This window comes from Hemiscyllium ocellatum, chromosome 19 (assembly GCF_020745735.1).
Source record: "Hemiscyllium ocellatum isolate sHemOce1 chromosome 19, sHemOce1.pat.X.cur, whole genome shotgun sequence".
Taxonomy (NCBI): domain Eukaryota; kingdom Metazoa; phylum Chordata; class Chondrichthyes; order Orectolobiformes; family Hemiscylliidae; genus Hemiscyllium; species Hemiscyllium ocellatum.
Genome location: NC_083419.1, coordinates 37,608,618 through 37,632,041, shown reverse-complemented (window position 1 = coordinate 37,632,041; position 23,424 = coordinate 37,608,618). Strand labels below are relative to the sequence as shown.

The 23,424-nt window shown below is 39.3% G+C and overlaps 1 protein-coding gene across 4 annotated transcripts in view; it reads left to right on the top strand.

Annotated features, from left to right (window-relative positions):
• Positions 1-23,424, top strand: part of LOC132824938 (coiled-coil domain-containing protein 91-like) — a 187,864-nt gene that overhangs the window by 45,286 nt on the left and 119,154 nt on the right. For all 4 annotated transcript variants that reach the window (XM_060839829.1, XM_060839830.1, XM_060839831.1 and 1 more), the window contains one exon: positions 14,664-14,741. In XM_060839829.1, the coding sequence (XP_060695812.1) occupies positions 14,664-14,741 (78 nt within the window). The remainder of the gene's footprint in view (positions 1-14,663; positions 14,742-23,424) is intronic.

Sequence of the window (23,424 nt, the reverse complement as noted above, 5' to 3'; positions counted from 1 at the left end):
TGGGTGGAAAAGTTTTCATTTTAAGGCACAATATGGGTTTGAGATCCAAAAGTTCATAGTATCACTATTAAATTGATTTTACTTAGCTGGCTCCCTGCCAATATTTCCCTTTTCTTTCCCTTAAGGGAGTTTTTTTGTTTTAAGCTGGACTGAGTTGCTAGTAAGCAATTGGTTATCTCAGTGTAAAATACCTAGTTTGAAAATTCTGGATCGGACATATTTGGTGGAAACAACGAAGGTTTATTTAAAGCTGAAAGAGTCTAAACAGTTGTATGAAGACTCTAGGAAGAGGTTATGAGAATCTCAAGATTGAGAATGAAGCACAATTAAACTAAACCATAGAGAAAGGATTTATCTTCGCTGTGCTCTTCTAATTAATGAGATTGTTTACTTTGGGTTTTGAAAGCTTAAAATTTGTGTTATATGCAAATAGTTTGATTTCTTTTTGAGTGATTTTTGTTTTAGCATTAAAACTGCAGCATTGCATATTTGTGTTTCAGTGAAAGGCTACCTTGTTAAAATCAAAAACAAAATTATCTGGTACTCTAGATCTAAGTTTAGGATCTGATTTGTTCAATAATAACTTCAGCCGGGATCCTAATACAAAGATAGATAGGCAAACAAGTTGTGTGAAGGATACAGAGATACCGATAGGTTAAATGAGTTGGAACAGGTTAGCAATGGAATATATATGGGAGAATGTGAGGCTGTCAACTTTGACAGAAATAAAGCAGAATATTATTTGGATGGAAGGAGACTATAGAAATCTGCAATACAACGGGACCTCTGTGTTCTCTCATGAATTTCAGTAAGCCTGCATGCGGGTAGAGCAAGTAATTAAGAAGGCAAAATCAGAAATCTTGCTACAAAAACTGTACACCAGATTTGATGAAAATAAAGGTAAGAATACTGCATGAAGTTTTTGTTTTCAAATTTAAGGAGGTATGTACTAGAACTGGAAGCAGTTCAGAGGTCACTAACCTGATTCCTCGGATGAAAATGTTCTTCTTTGAAGGCAGGTTTACCATATTGGGTCAATACTACTGGTATTTGGAAGAATGGATGTATTCCTGTTGAAAAAATATGATTGAGGTGGTTTGACATGGTAGGTAATGAGAAGCTGTTTTCCCTTGTGGAGAAATCTAGAACAAAACAGTATAGTTTCAAAATAAGGAGTCTCCCATTTTCAAAAGATGATGAGTCATGTTTTCTCTGAAAGTGCTATTAATCTTTGGAATGCTGTATCACAGACAGCAATGGGAGCTTTCATTGAATATATATTGAATTAGACAGATACTGGATTGATGCAGGAGATTATGGGACATGTAGGAAACTGGAGATAAGACCATATTCAGTCAGCCATGATCTTGTTGCTTGGTGAAGTAAGTACGAGGGCTGAATCTCCTATTGTTCCTTCTAAATTCTTATTAAATTGCCTAATTACTGAAACAGCATTGAATTTCAAATATTTGTCTTGCTGCTGTGTTTGTCATATGAGCAGTGCCTTTTGGAATATGAGGAAAAACATTCATGATGGCAAATGAATGGGAGAGCTTTCTGCAATCTTATCCTTTTATGTTAATCTAGCATTTGCTTAAGTTCTGACAGACAAATTATTATACATCTTCAAATGTTTTTCTGTAAAAAGATAAAATTTGCGAGAATAGAAGCTGCTCAGCAATGTTCCCCTTACTTTTTGCTGTCCATGTACGGAATGAATTTTGTTACATGTTACATTGTGTTGAAATTGGAACATGTGTGGCACCAGTAGAAATGAGCAAATGCTATATAATGGCCCATATCTTCTGGTCTTCTGATAGTTGGAAACTGGATTCACCCTGAAAGATGCGCATTATGACATCTATGCATGTTGGAACCTCTGAGGTTTAAATGCACTGAATGCAAAATAGTTGCTTGGGAAGTTTAAACTCACAAAGGACAAGTACTTAGCATCTGCACCTTCTCAAAGTCCTAGCTATAAGTTAGAGTTGGAAACTTTTGGTGGGTTTAAATCTACCTAGCTTTATAGTTAGCCAGAAAACATCAGGGGGATTAAAACCTGTTCTAACTCCTGGTGAACTATTAAGTGACTACCCACCACCTCTCTGCCTAAACTATCACACTGATAGCTCTCTGACACTGGACTGTTGTTACCTCTGTCCCATCTGTACAACTATTTGTATCTGCTAACCCACATGTCAACCTTCCCATGTGGCATCCTAGTTCTTCACCCTCCATGCCTCCTGCCACCCATTTTCTACCCTTCCCAACTACCACCCTATCCTCCACCCATCCATCTGCCACCCTACCCATTCACCTGACACCTTGCCCATTCAACTAGCACCCTACTTGTGCACCTGGCACCTTAATCTCTAAACCACCCTATTGCCACTCACACTCATCTTACACACTTACCTTCCCTCACCATGTTGAATTGTGGCTTTGGGATTTTTAAACATTTCCTTACTGGAATAGGCTGCTATTACAGTCTGGTGGGTGGGGTTGGCATAGTGATAACATCATTGGACTTGCAATCCAGAGCTACATGGAACAAAGGTCTGAGTCTCACCAAGGCAGATGGTGAAATTTGAATTCAGTAAAATTTAGGATTAAAGGCAAGGTTAATCATGAATGTGAAACCATTATCGATTTCTGTAATTATCTTTCCAGCTCATTAAAATATGTTAATGGAGGACATGTACTATCCTTTTTGTGACTCCAAACCCAGAGGAATATGGTTGACTCTTAAATCCCCAGCATTTAGAGACAATGTTATTGATAGGACAGACCCTTTAGAGGTGGTGGCTCACTGATATACTCTCTCCCGCTCCCTCTCACTCTCCCTTTCCCTCTCCCTCAAAATACTCTGTTCCATCACCAACCTGGTTGGAAAACCACATCCTGTGGGCCCATCAATCTGCCATCTGGAGTGTGGAATGATGAACTTTCATGGATAATAAAACACAAAACGAACAAAGAAAATTACAGCATAGTATGAGACCCTTTGGCCCTCCAAGCCTGCGCTGATCCAGATCCTCTATCTAAACCTGCTGCCTATTTTCTAAAGATCTGTATTCCTTTGCTCCCTGCCCATTCATGTATCTCTCTAGATACATCTTAAATGTTACTATCATTCCTACCTCTACCACCTCAGCTGGCATCGTGTTCCAGGCCCCATAACTGACTGACTGCATAAAGAACTTTCCATGCATATCTCCCCTAAACCTTTCCCCTCTCACTTTGAACTCATGATCCATAGAAATTGAGTTCCGCAATCTGGGAAAAAGCTTCTTGCTATCCACCCTGACTGTACCTCTGATAATTTTGTAGACCCCAGTCAGGTGTCCTTTCAACCTGCGTCTTTTTAATGAAAATAATCCTAATCTATTCACCCTCTCTCTTCATAGCTAGCACCCTCCATACCTGACAACATCCTGGTGAACCTCCTCTGCACCCTCTCCAAAGCATCTATATCCTTTTGCTAACGTGGCAACCAGAACTGTATGCAGTATTCCAAATGTAGCCATACCAAAGTCCTATATAACTGTAACATGACCTGCCAACTCTTGTACTCAATACCCCTCCAATGAAGGAAAGCATGCCGTATGCTGCCTTGACCGCTTTACTGACCTGCATTACCACCTTCAGGGAACAATGGACCTGAACTCCCAGATCTCTCTCTGTACGTCAGTTTTCCCGAGGACATTTCCATTTACTGTATAGTTCACTCTTGAATTGGATCTTCCTAGATGCATCACTTCGCATTTGCCCAGATTAAACTCCATCTGCCATTTCTCTGCCCATATCTCCAATCTATCAATAGTTTGTTGTATTGTCTTGCTGTCCCCTTCACTATCTGCTACTCCACCAAACTTGGTGTCATCTGCAAATTGAATATGGGCTTACCTTCAAACAGCAGCTCCCAAAGTACATTCTCCAGTTCCTGCTGAATTTTGGGATAATTGGCCTTGCCCCAATTTAGCACTCTTCCTTTAGGACCACCCTTGTCTTTGTCCATGAGTAATCTAAAATTTATGGAATTGTGATCAGTATTCCCAAAGTAACCCCCTACTGAAATATCTGCCACCTGGCCGGGCTCATTTCCCAACACCAGGTCCAGTATGGCCCCTTCCTGAGTTGGACTATCTACATACTGTTGTATAAAACTCTCCTGGATGCTCCTTACAAATTCTGCTCCATTTTAGACCTCTAACACTCAATGAATCCCAATAAATGTTGCGAAAATTAAAATCTCCAATCACCACCACACTGTTGCTCCTACATCTTTTTGTGATCTATTTACATATTTGCAACTCTATCTCACGTTTCCTGTTGGGAGGCCTGTACTGCAGTGCCAACATCTATATGCACCCTTTCTATTTCTGAGCTCTGCCCATATTGCCTCACTGCTTGAGTCTTCTGTAGTGCCCTCCTTCAGCCCTGCTGTGATATTTTCTTTGACCAGAAATGCAACTCCTCCACCCCTTTTACCTCCCACTGTATCCTGCCTGAAGCGTCAATATCCTCTGTTGTTTAGCTGCCAATTATGCCCTTCTCTCAACCAAGTCTCAGTAATAGCAATAACACCATGCTCCCAGGTACTAATCCAAGCCGTAAGTTCATCTGCTCTACCTATTATACTTGCATTAAAACAAATGCACCTCAGACCACCAGTCCCTTTGTATTCATCTGCTCCCTGCGTCCTCTTCTCCTTAGTCACACTGACTTCATTATCTAGTTCCTTACAGGCTTTAGTTACTGCTTCTATACTGTCCTGTAATCTCATTTGGTTCCCAACCACCTGCCACATTAGTTTAATCTGGGCCTCCAAGGACTTTGGTTCCAGTCTGGCCCAGATGGAGATTGTCCCTCCTGCACCATCTCTCAAACCACACATTCATCCTGCCTGTTCTTTCATTCCTACTCTGACTAGCGTGTGACACTGGGAGCGATCCTGAGATTACTACCTCTGAGGTCATACTTTTTAACTTGGTTCCTAACTCCCTAAATTCTGCTTGTAGGACCTCATCCCATTTTAAAATCTACATTGTTTGTGCCTGTATGAACAATGCCTTTGATGCCTGTGAACTTAGGCTGTTCATTATTGAAGGTGGTGGTTACACTTCCTTCTGGTGAAGACTGCCTGAAAGCATCCCAGAATCTATAGAATTGGATTTGCTATCCTGGATTAATTCCTCAGCTGATTCTCTGAGCTCCCTGTTGGTATCAACGCTTACCTCATAACACTCCATAACCTACCAGGAACCCACAAGCAATGGTCGTGTGTGTCTGTGCTCCAATTCTTGATACTATCGATGATTCTAATGAAGGTTCCTATTGCACTCTAGGTATCGTGCAGAAGAAAAAAAACCTAAGGAATTTAAAATTATTTTCTTTGTGGACTTCAATGCCAGGGTTGGAAAGGACTCCCAACTCTGGAAAGAAACCATTGGAAAGGAAAGACTTGGGAATTACAACTCCGGGATTCTTCTGCTTACCAAATGTACTGAATGTCAGCTGGTCATCATCAATTCACTGTTCTGCCCAAAAAACAAGTTCAAGACTTATGGATCGATCCATGATCGAAGCACTGGTGCATGATCAATTGATTCACTCCCAAGACCAAAATAATGTTTCTCATTGGTTTGGTAATGACCAGTGTAGACTACTGCTGGACAGACCTCTGGCTCATCCACTCCTCAATGTCCATTATATGGTACCAGAAGCAGCTGAAAATAAAGAAACAGTTCAAAAAAAAATTCAATGTTCAGTCGCTTCAAGAGCCAAGCAGATGAGCAAACTTTCAACAATGTCTTCACCAAAATCTTAGTTCATTTTAATGAAGTGGAGGAAATGTGGAAAGAGCTGAAGGCATTCATCATTATCATGTTGTGAAGAAACCATTGGCTATAAGACCAGGAAAACCAAGACTAGTTTGATGAGAATGACCACATAATCTAAGACCTCATTGACAGAAAGTAGGGCAAAGAGGAGAACTCATCAAACAGCAAAGATGGAATTATGAAGAAGAGTGAAGGAAATCAAGAACCGATAATGGACTGAGAAAGTTAAGGATCTGGAATTCCTTGCCAGAAAGAAGACACCTGGAACATCTTCACTGCCACCAAGGCAATGTAAAGACCCAACACCATTCACTTCAAAGGAGAGATTGAGAAAACAAAAGCCTCCAATGGAGCAACAACTTCAAAGAATGCCTACCATGATATAGTCATAGAATGTGTTTGAACGAAAACATGCATCTCAGGGATGCTACAATACCTCCATTGTCAAGAAAGGAGACCAAATGGACTGTGGGAACTACCGAGGAATCTTTCTATTCTCCAACCACATCCTTCCTGAAGATCAGTGTGGTTGCCGATCAAGTTGTGGGTACTAAGAACATGATTTTCACTGCTCAGCAATTACAAGAGAAATATCAGGAGCAACAATTATCACTCTCCATAGCCTTCTTCAATTTGACCATGGCTTTAGACTCATTCACTGGGGACCTACTATGAAAGTTCCTGTCAAAGGTTGGATGTCCAGAGAATTTCCTTGCTATCCTCCTCCTCCATGACAAGGTGTTGGCAATAGTCCTTTTGAGGTCAAGACAGGTGTCAATCATCCCCACCATTTTCTGTCGCCTTTGCCACAACACTTCTCCTTTTTCAAGAACTAGCTTCCCATTGAAGTAGACATTGCTCATTGCACAAAACTTTTCTATTTCAGTTGTTGAAATCGAAGAAAGAAATAGCACTGACCTGGCTCGTAGAATTTCAATGTGCAGATGACAGTATCATCTCCGCTGTCTTGAAATAGAATCTTCAAGCCTTTGTGCAGCATAATGAAGACCCTGTCTTCATTGCAGTAGCTTGTGGTAGGGAACAGGCAATACTGGATTTAGTGTTGTGCAGTGAGGCAGACTTAATAAAGGAGCTTAATGTGAAGAAATTCTTAGGAGGCAGTGATCATAATATGGTTGAATTTAGTCTGCAATTTGAGAGGGAGAAGATAGAATCAGAATCAGAATCAGATAACGGTATTTCAGCTGAAAAAAGGCAACTGTAGAGACACAGGGGAAGTGCTGGACAGAATTGACTGGGAGAGGAGCCTAGCAGGAAAGACATTGGAACAGCAATGGCAGGATTTTCTGGGAGTAATTCAGGAGATACAGCAAAAGTTCATCCCTAGGAGAAACAAGCATGGTACAGGGAGGATGAGATATCCCTGGCTTTCCATGACTAGCAGAAATGCAAAAGAGAAAGCATATAGTATAGCAAAGGGCAGTGGGAATCCAGAGGATTAGGAAGCTTACAAAGACCAACAGAAGGCATCAAAAAAAAAAGTGAGAGATGATTAAATGAGGGTAAGCTAACCAGTAATATAAAGGAAGTCTTGGAAAAGTTACTTTATATATATAATATATTATAAAGCGCAAAAGTGGACATTGGGTCGCTGTAAAATTATGCTGGAGAGAGAGTAGTGGGGAACAAGGCAAAGGCTCAGGAACTGAATTATTACTTCACGTCAGTCTTTATGGTGGAAGGCACGAGTAATATCCCAAACATTCAGAAGAGTGAGAGGGCAGAGCTGAGTATGGTGGCCATCACCAAGGAGAAGGGCTAGAAAAACTGGCTGAAGGTGGATAAATCAACCGGACTAGGTGGACTACAGCCCAAGTTCTAACTTAGATTGCCGAAGAGGCAGTGGAGGTGTTAGTGATGATCTTTAAGGAATCACTAGAGTTGGAGGGGTCACAGATGACTGGAAAATTGCTAACATGACACCCCTGCTTAACAAGGGAGTAAGGCAAAAGACAGAAGATTACAGGCAGATTAGCCTAACCTCAGTCATGGGTAAGATTTGAGTCCACTGTGAAGGATAAGATTTCTGAATACTTGAAAGTGTATGAAAAAAATAGAGCAAAGTCAACATGGTTTCATCAAAGGGAGGTCATGCTTGACAAATCTACTAGAATTCTTTGAAGAAGTAACGAGCAGGTTAGACCAAGGAGAGGCAATCAATGTTATTTACCTGGACTTCAAGAAGGCCTTTTGATAAGGTGCCGTACAGGAGGCTGCTGAGTAAGATAAGGGCCCAAGGTGTTAGAGGTAAAGTGCAAGTATGGGTAGAAGATTGGGTGTCTGGCAGAAAGCAAAGAGTGGGGATAAAAGGGTCTTTCTCAGGATGGTATTCGGTGACAAATAGTGTTCCGCAAAAGTCAGTGTGTTGGAAACACAGTTTTCCACTTTATACATTAATGATCTAGATAAAGGAACGGAGGGCAAAGTTTGCAGATGATACAAAGATAGGCAAAGGGACAGATAGTATTGAGAAGGCGGGGCGGATGTAGAAGGATTGTGATAGGTTTGGAAAGTGGGCAAAGAAATGCAGAACATAATGTAGTCGGTGTGAGGTCATGCATGTGCCTTGGTAGGGAGAATAGAGGCATGAGCTGAAAATGTGGTGCTGGAAAAGCACAGCAGGTCAAGCAGCATCCAAGGAACAGGAGAATCAACGTTTCAGGCATAAGCCCTTCTTCAGGAATGAGGAAAGTGTCCAGCAGGCTAAGATAAAAGGTAGGGAGGAGGGACTTGGGGGAGGGGCGTTGGAGATGCGATAGGTGGAAGGAGGTCAAGGTGAGGGTGATAGGCCGGAGTGGGGTGGGGGCGGAGAGGTCAGGAAGAAGATTGCAGGTTAGGAAGGGTTCATCCTGACCTCTCCGCCCCCACCCCACTCCGGCCTATCACCCTCATCTTGACCTCCTTCCACCTATCGCATCTCCAACGCCCCTCCCCCAAGTCCCCCCTCCCTACCTTTTATCTTAGCCTGCTGGACACATTTTCCTCATTCCTGAAGAAGGGCTTATGCCTGAAATGTCGATTCTCCTGTTCCTTGGATGCTGCCTGACCTGCTGTGCTTTTCCAGCAACACATTTTCAGCTCTGATCTCCAGCATCTGCAGTCATCACTTTCTCCTCGAAGAATAGAGGCATGCACTATTTTCTAAATGGGGAGAAACTTCAGAAGTCTGAAGTGTGTAGAGACTTAGGAGCTCTAGTCCGGGATTATCTCAAGGTAAACTTGCATGTTGAGTCAGTAATTAGGAAGGCAAATGCAGTGTTGTAATTTATTTTGAAATGACTTGAATGTAAAAACAAGGATGTACTTCTGAGGTGCTCTAAGGCTCTAGTCAGACCACATTTGGAATATTGTGTGCAGTTTGGGCCTCTCAGTATCTCAGAAAGGATGTACTGGCCCTGCAGCGTGTTCAGAGGAGGTTCATGAGAATGGTCCCAGGAATGAAAAGCTCAACATATGAGGAATGTTTGAGGATTCTGGGTCTATTCTCAATGGATTTTAGAAGGATGAGGGGGGAATCTAATTGAAACTTACAGAATACTGAATGGCCCAGACAGTGGATGTTGGGAAGATGTTTACATTGATGGGACAGACCAGGACCTGAGAGCGTAGCCTTAGAGAAAAGGGAAGACCTTTTAGAATCAAGATAAGGAAAAACTTCTTTAGTCAGACAGTGATGAATCTACGGAATTCATTGCCACAGAAGGCTGTTGAGGCCAGGTCATTGATTTTATTTAAGATGGAGAGAGATGGGTTCTTGAGTATCAAGCGTTACATAGAGAAAGCAGAAGAATCGAATTGAGAAGCTTATCAGCTATGATTGAATGGCGGAGCAGAAATTAGGCCAATGTCTTATGGACGTTTGACCTTGATTAGTTGCAATCTCTTGAAGACTTGAATCCTTTAGCAACCTATCCCAGGGCAGGTTCTGGTCCATCCCTCCATTCGGATCAATCAAATCCTCCCAAGCGTGAAACATTTTTCCTACCTGGAGAGCCATGTTTTGTCTAAGGCGAATCGTCAATGCAGAGAGCCAACAGTACGTCCAAACTATGAGTGTTGCCTTCAGGTGCCTAAGGATGCTAGTCTTCGACCTTGACATTTGAGCTGATACCAAGATCAATGTGTTTAAGGCAGCCTTCCAACTTTTCTATATGACTCTAAAATTTGGAATATGTATAGATGCCACCTCAAGCCCCTTGTGTAATACCATCAACATTGTTTGGGAAGGATTCTCTGCATCACGTGGAGGGACAGACCTGAAGCAACACTGAGGTTGTGATAATCTGAAACTGACTCCACTGGGCTGAATACATATTTCAGATGAGTTCTGACTGCCAAAGCAAATCATCTTCATGCAGCTTAGTAAGGTACTTGAACAAGTGATGGACAAAAGAAGCGTTTCAAAATCTCTCTGAAGGCATCCTTCAAAAAATAGAACATAGATGTCAACATATGGAAGACCAGTGTTCATAAGAAACTGACTTGGGTGTGTATAAACATCTTTGAGCATGCCCATCAGCAAAACTGAGTACAGAAAAGGAGCTGAAGAAAGGAATGCCAGTATCTTGAGGGGAGAGGTCAATTCTACTTTCCAGAAATACTTATCTTCGACCACACATTTGATATGGTTTTAAGGTCAGACTCATCAACTGTGCAAGGACCCCAGAGCCCATGACTGGAGATTTAGAATTTCTTAGGTGGACAAATCATACATGTTAGCAAGTGATTGCCACCGCTAGTTGCTGATAAACAGGAGCCGAGGAATTCTAATGAGACTCTAGTTGTCAATAAGAAATCAGTCTATGGATTAGTGATTTGTTATTAATGACAAGGGCCTTTTTGCTTGCCAACAAGCAATTGGTTGTCATGTGTAACTTAACATCTTGGAATTGGAAATAAGATCGAGAAGGGATTTAATATCCACCAGTTCAGAACAGTCTCTCTGCTCTCTGTCAAAACACATTTAAAAGTTAAAGCAAACCAGTTGATCTTTCCTTTATCAGTTATTTTTAACTGACAAATCAGAGACATTTTACAGATGAACCAGCTACCTAATGCCTCTTGCAAGCCAGTGGAAACGCTTGGAAAAAGAAAAGGCAGGAAAAACCTTTCGGATCAGCAAGAACCAACTCACCAGAAATTATGAATAAAGACAACTGACCTACCTTCCCAATTCTTCCCTCCATCCATATTTCTTTATTTTCCTGGTCTGCAGATGTGTTGGTGTGTAATTAGTAGCATTACATGTTGATAATTTATAATTGTTTTATCTGTAGCTAGTGTCAAATTATTTCTAATAAGTCATAATTCATGCTAAGTACAGAAACTTGGCTTCCTATAAACCTGGTTCAGAAAATCTGGTATATTGGAGAGTTTTGTATCTTTTAAAATCTTTAATGTTTGTGACAACTCTGGGAATAGCTAGACTTGATGACCAATGTGCTACCACAGTGAGTTGTGACATAATGTACAGACAAGTAGAGCAAGATTGAATTGAGAGAAAAAAAGATATAAAGAAAATGATAAACTTTATTTACCTTTTTTAAAAGGTTCAAACAATTAAAACTTTAAGAAATCAGACTCCATGTTTTGTTTTTAAGAATTAACCTTTTTGGACACATGCAGCTGGTAGGGCATGGACTTCAACCTTTTGGCCCAGTGGTAGAGGCATTATGATTTCGCCAAGTCCTCCAGAACATTAGCCAGGGATTCTGGAATACTGATGAATTCCTGATGAAGGACTTTTGCCTGAAACGTCAATTTTTCTGCTGCTCGGATGCTGTCTGATCAGCTGTGCTTTTCCAGCACCACTCTAATCTTGACTCTGATCTCCAGTGTCTGCAGTCCTAACTTTTACCTTCTGGAATACTTGTCCAGACTCACTACCATTACACTAACCTCAATCATGATTACAGAAATGAAATGACACACCATGACTCTATCAGTGAGGTTGATTGGAAGCAATAAATCTTTTCAAAGGATACCTAGATTTGAAATGGCATCTTTTTGTGGCATTTGTACTTTGCATCTATCATACAACTACTGGAGATCACAACACTCAGTGTGTTTAGAGAATATGATCATGAAAAACGTTTTTTTCAGGACTAAAATATAGCCATGCGTGTTTAGTACAAATTTCTGAATTTTTTTTGTTTTAATTTTGTTTGCCTATGTTTGCCTGAAGTTGCTGTGGCATTTGCACATAAAATAATAGTGAGCACCATTAACCTCATCGCTATCTTACCAGAATATTTTGGACAATTATTGATGATGATGATGACAAAACCAATGCGTAAACCTGTTTCTATTTGGCATAATGTCACACAGCTGTTTGGCTCAGTGAAAATATGATAAAATCACATTAATGAAATTGCCATCTAAAAATAGTGATGGCATTACTATGTAGCACATTTCTATGTAGCATACTAAGGGTGGAAATAAAATGAAAGTTTCTTTTCAAAATGTACAACCTGCTTCAGTCTCAGTCAGGTGATCATCCAAACACTTCAAACATGAATACAAGGATTTCATTCAGTCTTGTGTGTTTGGTAAAGTCTAATCAGGATGAAGCAATATATCTATACATATGAGAAATAGCAATTGCATGTACTACAGAGCAAAGCTACGAATACTTCTGAGAGAATGAAAGCTTTGTCATTAGTCATAGAAGTAGGCCATTTGGTCCATTCACTCTGCCCTGACATTCAGTGAGATCACGACTGATCTGATAATCTTCAACTCCACCTTCCTACTTTTTCCCTCTATATCCTTTCAATAATATTTCAATAAGGTCACCTCTCATTCTGTTAAATTTCACTGTATACAGGCCCAATGTATTCAACTTCTTTTCATAAGAAAATTCATCCATATTCAGGTTCAACCTAGTGAGCTTTCGCAGGACTGCCCCCTGTGCCAATATATCTTAGACAAGTTGACCAAAACTGTTCATAGCATTCTGGGTGTGATCTGATTAATCCCTTGTATAATTTAGCAAGACCTCCTTATTTTTATACTCTGCATTCTCTTTGAATTAAACGTCAACATTCCATGCTAACTTCTTGTGATTCATGCACAATGGCTGCTAAATCCTAATATGCGACAACTTTCAATAGTTTTTCTCCATTTCAATAATAATCAGCTTTTCTTTCTTCCTGAGAAAGTGCATAACTTCTGCTTTATCCACCTGCTAAGTTATTGTCCAATCAACAACCTATCTATATCCTTCTGTACACTGTCATTCTCACTCTTTGTATTCCTCCCTAATTTTGTCATCTAAAACTTGATAGTGCATTCACTTTCCTCATCCTAGATATTAATACATATTGTAAATAATTATGGCCGAGCCTAGTTGCAAGTTCTCACTCTGAAGATTCCCCCCTTTATCCCCACTCTGTCTTCTATTAGTTAGCCAGTCTTCTATGTGTGCTACTATATCACTCCAACACCAGGGGCTCCTATGAAGCCACCTTACGTGGAAAACCTTTATCAAATGCCATTTTGAAGTCCAAATGTTTTACATATATTGATTCCCTTTTATATTTCCTGCTTGTTACCTACTCAGTAAGTTCTAATAAATTTCTTGAATGTTTTTTGTGTATTTCTACAAACTCTGCTAATTATTCCTTTATAATAGATGATTTTTTTTCAAAGGCAGATGTTGAGTTTAACTGATTTGTAATTATCTGTTTTCTTTTGTCTCCTTTTCATTTTGATTATGATGTTATATTGCAGTTCTCCAATCCTTTGGGATTTTTCCCAAATTTAAGAATTCTTGGAAGATTGCTACCAGTGTATCCACTATCTCTCTAGCTACTTCTTTTACTATCCTAGAATACAATCCATTAGGTCCAACTGACTGACTGGCCTTTAGCCCCCCAAATTTTGCTAGTACATTGTTTCTTGTGATAGCTACCTCATTTATTTTCTTGCCACCTTTTGCCAGTTGATTTAGAATTTTTGAAATGTTATTAATGTCCTCTCTTACAAAGGCTGGTGCAAGCTACTTAACGCCTCAGCCATTTCCTGATCCCCCATTATTACTTCCTCAGCTTGTAAGGACCCTATATTAACTTTGGTGTCTTTTTACCTTACGTACATGAAGATCAGACAGCAAGAGCTAATATATGTTACTTCATGTTTACTCTGTCTATTTTCTTCCTCTTCATTTTTAGTCATACTTTGCAATCTTTTAAAATTTTCCCAATCCTTTGGTTTCTCACTAATCTTTGCCGCATTGAATATTTTTTCTTTCAACTTTTTTTGCTATCCTGAACTTATTTGATGAACAATGATCGGTTTATCCTCTTCCTAAAATCAATCTTCCTCATTGGGATTCCTCTTTGTGATGGGTCTTGAAATATTTCCCCTGTTGTGGTTGTTCCTCAGCTGTCATTTCTGCTGTTAATTGCTGTTTGTTCACTTTTACAAGGTGATATAAATCAAAGTTTATTGTCATGTCTTGTTTCATATTGAGATGTGTAGGTAGTTGAAAGATTTTCTATATCCTAGAATTATAATGTTTGAATTTTTGTCTTAGAATTTAATGGCTTCAGAGTATTGTCTGCCTACTTTTAAAGAATGAAAGCATCTGTTATGTAGTTTTACGCTGTTTTTGTTAACTTTTGTTGTAAATCTTTTAAACTGAAACCTTGAACAATGAATAGGTTTCTAACTAATGGCATTATTTACACATTCGGCATAAAAAGTTGACAAACTATAATTGAATACTGAATTCTGTAGTGATACCTTTTAAAATCTCTATTACTGAAACTTCAACAATATATAATAATGTTTTTGCAGGGTAAACACAAACAAGAGCTGGAAGACTTGAGGAAAGCTGGTCATGATGCCCTAAGCATTATCATTGAAGAATTTAAGGTTAGTGTCCTAAAAAGTGAAACAGGCTTGAGGGATTAAATGGTCTACACCAGTATCAATGTTAGACTGTGTTTCAGCAACTCAGAAGATATTGATTCACAAAACCTGAAAACAAAAGTGAATAATCTGGTGATTTTTGCAGTATTTATAGTAAACATAAAACTTACCCAAATGTTTTGTACTATTCAATTAAAGTTAATTGAAAAGAGTCAATTTTGCTTCATAAAAATAAATTTGAAAGAACACTTTTTATTGGCTTTTCAAATAATGTCATTTTGGATGTTGGCGTAGAATTACTGACTATTTTTGTCCGATCATGGCATGAACTTGCAAAAACAAACTTCTCAGCTAAAGCAGGGGCAGCTAACTTTTAATCTTTCTGCAAACAATTTTGTTGAATAAAATAGTATTATTAAAAATTCCTATGTAGTTATGGCACTGGACTGAGTTCATACACAATATGGAAGGAAAATGCATTTGAAGATATAAACATAATCAATTCATTCTTTGATCTTAGAATCAATGGTATTTTTTTTGTTTCATTCAGTTACAAATGCAAAACTTTGTGGCAGCCTTTCTTGCTTCAGCCCTTCACACAAACCAGATGTTTTTGCTTTCAGAGGTGCTCCATCTAGTGGTTTGTCTAAAAAGTTTACCTTAATTGCCCATTTTAAGCCAAGGGCCACTGGCCAGTTTGTTGATTTTGAATGTTGCCTCTACATAACTTTCAATGTTTTAACTAAACATTTTTGGAAAACTGATTCACGTCCATGAAAGCTTACTTTTGTCTTTGTTATCATATGTGTAGTGGTACTCCTGTTATCAGTTCTTTATCTGCTCATGTGTAAATCTTAAAATGAAGGATAGAAACAGTTCAATTAAGGGAAACAGCATTGCATTGTGTTTGAAAAAGAGGATCACTTTTTAAGATTACCAGCACATTGATATCAAACTGTACCTTTAGTTTGTGTCTAGCTTTACCTCGCTTGGTGCAAATGTGCTTGAAAGTAAGTTTTAAACTGGTGACTTAGTTCACAACATAGGAGAGAATAATTGTTGTTTTGTGGATCTATACAACATTTAGAACCTGACTATCTAGTAGCTATGGTTAATAGTTTGTAGATTTTTGTTACTGTACAGGAAAATTACCTAGTGTAATTTGATCAGTCACAATCAACAAATCAGCTTTTGGCCACAGTGAGTAAAAGTCTGGCATGAGATGAAAAAATAGTTCATTAACTAAGGAATTAAAATTCTACTTCAGATGCTCTGTGATTTAAAACAAACATTCTGTGTGATGTAGGCAAATGACCTAGTTAATTGTATGCTTTTGTAAGTCATGCATATTTTAAAATTTCCATTCTGGGTAGAATGAATTCAAAGGCATTCTGTCATACTTTCAGAAAGATTCAGCTCAGCTCAGTTCCTAGAGCAGGTTATTCTAAAATTTCCTCTGTGCTAATCCATCTGGATAAAATTTCCCTTTCTCTTAAATGTAAAATATTAAATGTTAAATCTATAACATGACGCCACAATTGATAGTATTGCGTAACTGCTTTGCCATTTTGTATTTCTTGTTTAGAATCTTTCATATGTCCAGTTTACAAAAATAATGAGAGCCAAATGTTACAGTCATTTTGGCAATGTTCCTTTGGTAGGGTTGCTCTCTCATTAGAGAGAGATGACAGATGGTGACTTTAACCGAAGGGTCACCACTCCTCAAGCGAAGGGCGAGATTGAGAAGTTGGGAACTTTATGGTAGCCTCAGCCAGTTGATAATTCAACCCTGATAGGGGGTGTTTTGCAGCTATTTTCATGGAGGTATGAACTATTGCAAATATAAGCCACGTTGAATGAAGTTTTTTTTAGTCATTCTTGCAAGTGAGGAAGTCATACATCAGTTGCAAAGACAATGATCTGGAATGCTGCAATAATTCTTGAGGATCTCGCCTCATGAAGGATAGGTCTACTGAAATTTCAACAGAATTACATGGAAGTCCAAAGGGTTAAATTGAGGACAGGTTGTGTAACTTAAGTGTATCCCATAAGTCTAAAAGAATTATGGTTGACCTGATAAGATGTTTCAAAAGTTGAAAAGGGGTATAGAACAAAAGATCCAATGAAACAATTTCTTTCTGAGGAGAAAGCAAGATTGAGGGGTCATGACCTTTAAGTTAGATCTTGGCCTTTTTTGGAGAGAAATCGGGAAACACTTTTCCACAGGGTAGTAAATAGCTGGAAATCTCTCCCCAAAATGCAATTGATTATCAAACAAAATATGACACCAAACCACCTAAATGAACACATGACTAAAAGCTTGGACAAACATAAGTTTTATTGGATGTCTTCAAGGAAGAGAGATAGGTGAAAAGTTTTTGGGAGTAAATTTCAGAGCTTAGAGCAAGGGCAGCTGAATACATAGTTATAATTGGTGGTGTGACCAGAAGAGATGCGCAAAAGACCCAGTTTTGAAGAACATGGAGGTCTTGAAGGCATGTAGAACTGCAAGAGGCTGCAAGCATAGTGAAGGATTAGGCAATGGACTGATTTGAAAATGGGTGAGAGCTTAAATGTTGACATGCAAATGGAACCAGAGTCGGTGAACACATGGTTAACCGGTAAAGGGGATTCCATTCAATATGATCATGGCTAAGGTGTTTGCATTTCAAATTCCACATTTCCACATGCTCATTTACTGCAGAATTTACCTCCCCCTTAAAAATATTCAATTACTTGGCTATTTTAAAATTCATTCATGGAAAATGAGCAATGGTGTCTGGGCTAGTATTTGTTACCCATCGCAATTCCCTCCTCAGACAATTGACCTGTGTGGAAAGCTAAAAATCACACAACACCAGGTTATAGTCCCACAGGTTTAATTGGAAGCACACTAGCTTTCGGAGTGACGCTCCTTCATCATCAGGTGATTGTGGATGGCTCGATCGTGTTGTGTGATTTTTAACTTTGTACATCCCAGTCGAACACCGGCATCTCCAAATCATGACCTGTGTGGAATTTGCACATTTTCCCCATGTCTGCATGGGTTTCGTCTGGGTGCTCCGGTTTCCTCCCATAGCCCAAAAATGTGCAGGTCAGGTGAATTGGCCATGCAAAATTTCCCGTAGCGTTGGGTGCATTAATCAGGGGTGAATGTAGGGGAATAGATCTGAGTGGGTTGCTCTTCGGAGGGTCGGTGTTGACTTGTTGGGCCGAAGGGCTTGTTTCTACACTGTAGGGAATGTAATCTATCTAATCTTGTCCTTCAGAAGGTGATCCTGTTGCAGTCCGTTTGGCATAGGTACACCCAAAATGACTTTAGGGAGGAGGTTCCAGGATTTTGAGCCAGCAACACTGAAGGAACAGTTTATATATATACACACACACACACAAAACATAACGATGAATGGCTTGGAGGGAAATTTGCACATGGTGTTGTAATGTATTATTTGTCCTTACCCTTCCAGATGATAATGATCATGGGTTTGAAAGGTGCTGACTAAGGCTCTTCGGTGAATTTCTGCAGTGCATCTTGTGGATAGTACACACTGCTGCTATGGAGCATTGGTGGATAGAGTGAATATTTGTATATGTGGTGCCAATCAAACAGGCTGCTTTGATGTGGATGGACAGGAGCACAGAGTTCCAAAGTTACAGAAATCTCAAAGAAAAAAAATCTTTGTCTTAAAAGAGAGTAAAAATTTTGAAAGTTTGCCCCTAATTCTGGCCTTAGGCACAGAGGGCACATCTTTTCTACATCTACCTTGTCAAGACTATTCAGGATCTTGTACACTTCAATCAAGCCACTGCTGATGCTTTTAAACATGAATGGAAACAAGCCCAGCTTATCCAACCCTATTCTTGTAAGACAATGCACACATTCCAAATTTTAATCTCGTAAACCTCCCCTCAGCCACTGAGAATGCATTTACATCCCCCATAAATAAAGATGCCAAAACTACTCACAGTAATTGAGATATGCTCTCACTGACTTTTATGTTAAACTTCTTTCATAATGAAGGTTAGCATCCAATTAAACTACTAGATTGACTGCGAGACCAATGTACTAACTTTTTGTGACCCTTGAACCAGAATAACCAAATCTCTCTGCACCTGGGATACCTGTAGTTGTTCTTTTTTTTCCTGCCAAAATGAACAACTTGCATTTTCTCTCATTGTAGTCAAAATGCAAAATGTTTTGTCCACTCAGTCAATCAATCTATTTATTTCTTTCTGCAAACTTTTTCTGTTTTTTCTCAACATAGTTTCCTTCCAATTTTTTGTTACGTGTGAATTTAACTAGCCTGCCTTCATTTTCCTCACCTAAGTCATTGACACAAACGCCATAAAGTTGAGGTCCTAGCACAGGCCTCCGGAGGGCTCCATGTCTCACATCCTGTAATTACATTAAAAACCCATTTATCCATACTCTGGTCAGCTAATCTTCTATCCATGTTAATGTATTACTCCTTACACGTGATCTTTTTATTTTCCACAATACCTTTTGAATAGCTCCTCATGCTTTCTGGAAACTAAAGCACAGTACATCTATTGACTCCCACTTATCTACAACTCATGTTATTCCTTCAAAGAAGGCTAATAAATAGGTTGAATATGATTTTCCAAAGTGAAACCATGCTCCTCTTCCTGGTTCCCTTGAGTTTTCAAAATGTGCAACTATAATCTGTTAAATGATTGAATCTAAACTTTCTCCAGGAAAGCTAATTAGCCTGTGGTTTTCGCCCCCCCCCCCCCCAACTTCCCTCAAACTGCCTCTTTCTAGGATTATATTTGCCACCTTCCAGTATGATGGAACTTTTCCTGAATCGAGGGAATTTTGGAAAGTTAACACCATCCACTAACTAATAAGCTGCCTCCTTTAAGAACTTGTTGACCTGCAGCTCTATTGGCTTGCTTTGTACCACATTTCGTATGATTGTAATTTCATCACGTTCCTCTCTTTTCCAGTTGCTGATTTACAAGTATAACTGTAATGATTTTTTTTCATCTATAATGAAGACAGAAGAAAAATAGTTTTGTTTCATTCATCATTTTCCTTATCATTTGTTATTAATGCCCGATTCTCGCTTTCCGCAGGACCAACTGTCACTTGACATATCCTTTTCTTTTCTAATTATCAGTAGAAATCTTTGTTATCCACTTTTACATTTACAACTAGCTTCCTCTCATAGTCTAATTTTTTTCTTCTTGATTAACTTCTTAGTCATTCCCTACCATTCTTTATATTTTGAACAATTATCTGACTTACCATGTACCTTTTTCTGTAAGTTTTATACTTTCCCTAACTCTTTAGCTAACAGGGTGTTGATGGCTATGGGGATAAGGCAGGAAAGTTGAGTTGAAGATAATCAGATTAGTCATGACTTTATTGACTAACAGAGCAGACTAGATGGGCCAAATAGCCTACTTCTGCTCCAACAAATTATGGACTTATGAGCTTATGTTGTGGCCTCTCATAGTAGGAATATACTAGAAGTATTCTAAAATATTCCTTAAAATGTCTGTTTTTGTGTCTTTATTGATCTATGCTAATTCACATCAGCTAAGTCAGCTTTCATGCCAACTGAATTGCTCTTTCTTAAGTTTAAAATAGTAAGTTTAGACCCAATCTGTTCTCTTTCAAACTGAATATAAAATTCAGTTATATTATGATCACTGATATCTCTGGGCGCCATTACTCTGAGATTGCTAATTAATCCTGTTCCATTCCACAATATAAATTCCAATATAACTATGTTGGCCAGTTCCAAAATGTGTGGCTCGAGAAAACTGCCTTAAGAGAGTTCTATGAATTTTTAACCAGGCTGCTACTGCCAATCTGATTTTTCCAGTTTATACATTAATTTAAGTCACCTATGATTATCTCTCTCTCTCAATATCATAAGCATCCAGTATTTTTTCTTGCGTTGTGATGACTATTGGGGGTTTATATACCATTCCCTGTAGTCATTTCCTTCCCTTACTAAGCATCTGATGCATCCAAAAGGATTCTGCGTCCTGATTTGAACCAAGGTCATCTCTAACTATTGCACAGATACCATTCTGGATTAGCAGCACTGAACATTACTGATGAAGAGCTCATGTTCAAAACATTCACTCTCCAGTTCCTCAGCTGCTGCCTGACCAGCTGTGTTTTTCCAGCACCACACTTTTCAACTCTGATCTCCAGCATTTCCAGTCCTCACTTTTTCCCTTAACAGTACTGTGCCTCCACTTTCATTAAGCTGCTTATTCTTGGTGAATATCAGATGCCCCTCAGTATTCAGGACCTAATACTTCTCATGCTGTCCCTAATGGCTAACAGATATTATTCATTTACTTTAAAGTGAGCTATCAATTAATTTACTTTTGTTACTCATTCAAAAACAAAGCTTTTAGTTTCTTCTTTGTTACCTTTCTAAACTGAATCTTGATCGTTCGAGCATTCCTTTTTTTCCTCTATCTGTCCCTCGTCTGCAGTCTATTTTGCTTTCTTACCTGGTCTCTACTCTTCAATATCCTACTTCTTTCCACATTGATCACTTGCTAATACATATCTAACTTGGTTAAAACCCTCTGCACTTACTTGATAATGCAGTTCATAATAACATTGGTCCTAACATGGTTCAGGTATAGACAGTGTACTGTTTAACTATATTTTTTCCACTAATGCTGTCAATGCCCTGTGTTGTTAAACCCCACTTCTCCCACATCCTTATTTGAGCTGCATGTTCACCTCTGCAGGTACCTCCTTTGGCCAATTTGTACACAACATAAGTAATAATCTAGTGATTGTAACCTTTGAGGTTCTGCTTGAAGGGTGTTTGCCCAAAACGTTGATTTGCCTGCTCTTCGGATGCTGCCTGCTGTGCTTTTCCAACACCATTCTAATCTTGACAGTAATTTCCAGCATCTGCAGTACCCACTTCCGTCTTTCTAATTTAGTGCCTAGTTCATTGTACTTTCTATGCAGAACCTCTTCCCTAGGTATACATAGGTCATGGGTATCTCTACGGATAACTGGATCCTCCTCTTCTCAGTATAAATTCCAATTCAACTCTGACCAGATTAGATTACTTCGTGTGGAAACGAACAAGTACACACCGACCCTCCGAAGAGCAACCACCCTAACCCATTCCCCTACATTTACCCCTTCACCTAACACTACGGGCAATTTAGCATGGCCAATTCACCTAACCTGCACATTTTTGGACTGTGGGAGGAAACCGGCGAACCCGGAGGAAACCCACGCAAACACTGGAAGCACATGCAAACTCCACACAGACAGTTGCTTGAGGCGGGAATTGAACCCGGTTCAGATGTCTTGAACCTTGGCAATACGCAGACATACAGCTATCTCAACTTTTCCATTCCTCGATGTAACAAGTTGTTTCTAGTTCAGACTCCAACTCATAAACTCTGAGCTGTAGTTCCTTGAACTTCAGGCATTTACTGCAGATATGTTTGTCTGGGATCACGTTGGTATCCAGAAATTCCCAAGGGCTGAGGCCTTGCACATATCCTTTCCTGTGATTCTTAAGAGCTTTAATTAATTAAGTGATATGATTATTGATGCTGTGATAACATCCAGTTTCTCAAATTATGCCAATTTCTATAATAAAACTTTAGAAAAGACCTTGACCACTTACTAGGTACTCAATAAAAACCTAGCTGCTCTGTAGTAGAGCAACAGCCTATTCTAATAGGACAAGAGGGTAGGAAGGCAAACTGAAACAAACCCCACCCTCCTTCACCAAACTCCCTAGGTGCCAAACCCTAGGTGTCCACTCAGTTTCTTTAACTGCACTTGCTTTTTTGGGACATGGGCAACAGAATTTTGGATGAGCTTCAGTGTACATAAAGCAAAAGAGAAAGGTTGACCAAGAAAATAATGGAATAGTCAAATCTAGGGCTGTTGGTATCATAGAGTCATCGAGATGTACAACACGGAAACAGTTCCTTCAGTCCAAAGCGTCTATGCAAACCAGATATCCTAAATTAATCTAGTCCCTCTTGCCAGCACTTAGCCCATGTCCCTCTGAACCCTCCCTATTCATGTACCCATCCAGATGCCTTTTAAATGTTGTAATTGTACCAGTCTCCACCACTTCCTCTGGCAGCTCATTCCATATACACACCCTGCCTTTGCGTGAAAATGTTGCCCCTCAGGCCTCTTCTAAATCTTTCTTCTTTCACCTTAAACATCTGCTGTCTAGTCCTGGATTCACCAAACCAGGGAAAAGACTTTGTCTACTTACCCTATCCATGCCTCTCATGATTTCTGCTCATCCAGTACTCCATATCAGACAAACAATTTAAAGACTGTGAGATTGGGAAAAGTGGTGTTTAGGTAGAATTGGGTACCTTCAGCATATTATGTTCTAAATGATGTCTCAATAGATTCCAAATTAATGAAACGTTGCCAGGGTCGGAGGGCAAGAATAGACTCTTGAGGAATTCCAGCTATAAATGAGCAAGAAGAGAAATCATTTCAGCTTAATTGCTGGCTGAAGTTAGAAAGATAGGATGGATCCATTTGTGGGAGCTAAATATCTCTCAAGTGGTGTTTGAGGACTCGGCCATGTCAAAGGCTGTAGATATATGGAGAAGCATGAGGAAGGATGGTTTACTTTGGTCACAGAACCATAGGATTTAATGTGTCACTTTTTTAAAGGACCATTTCAGT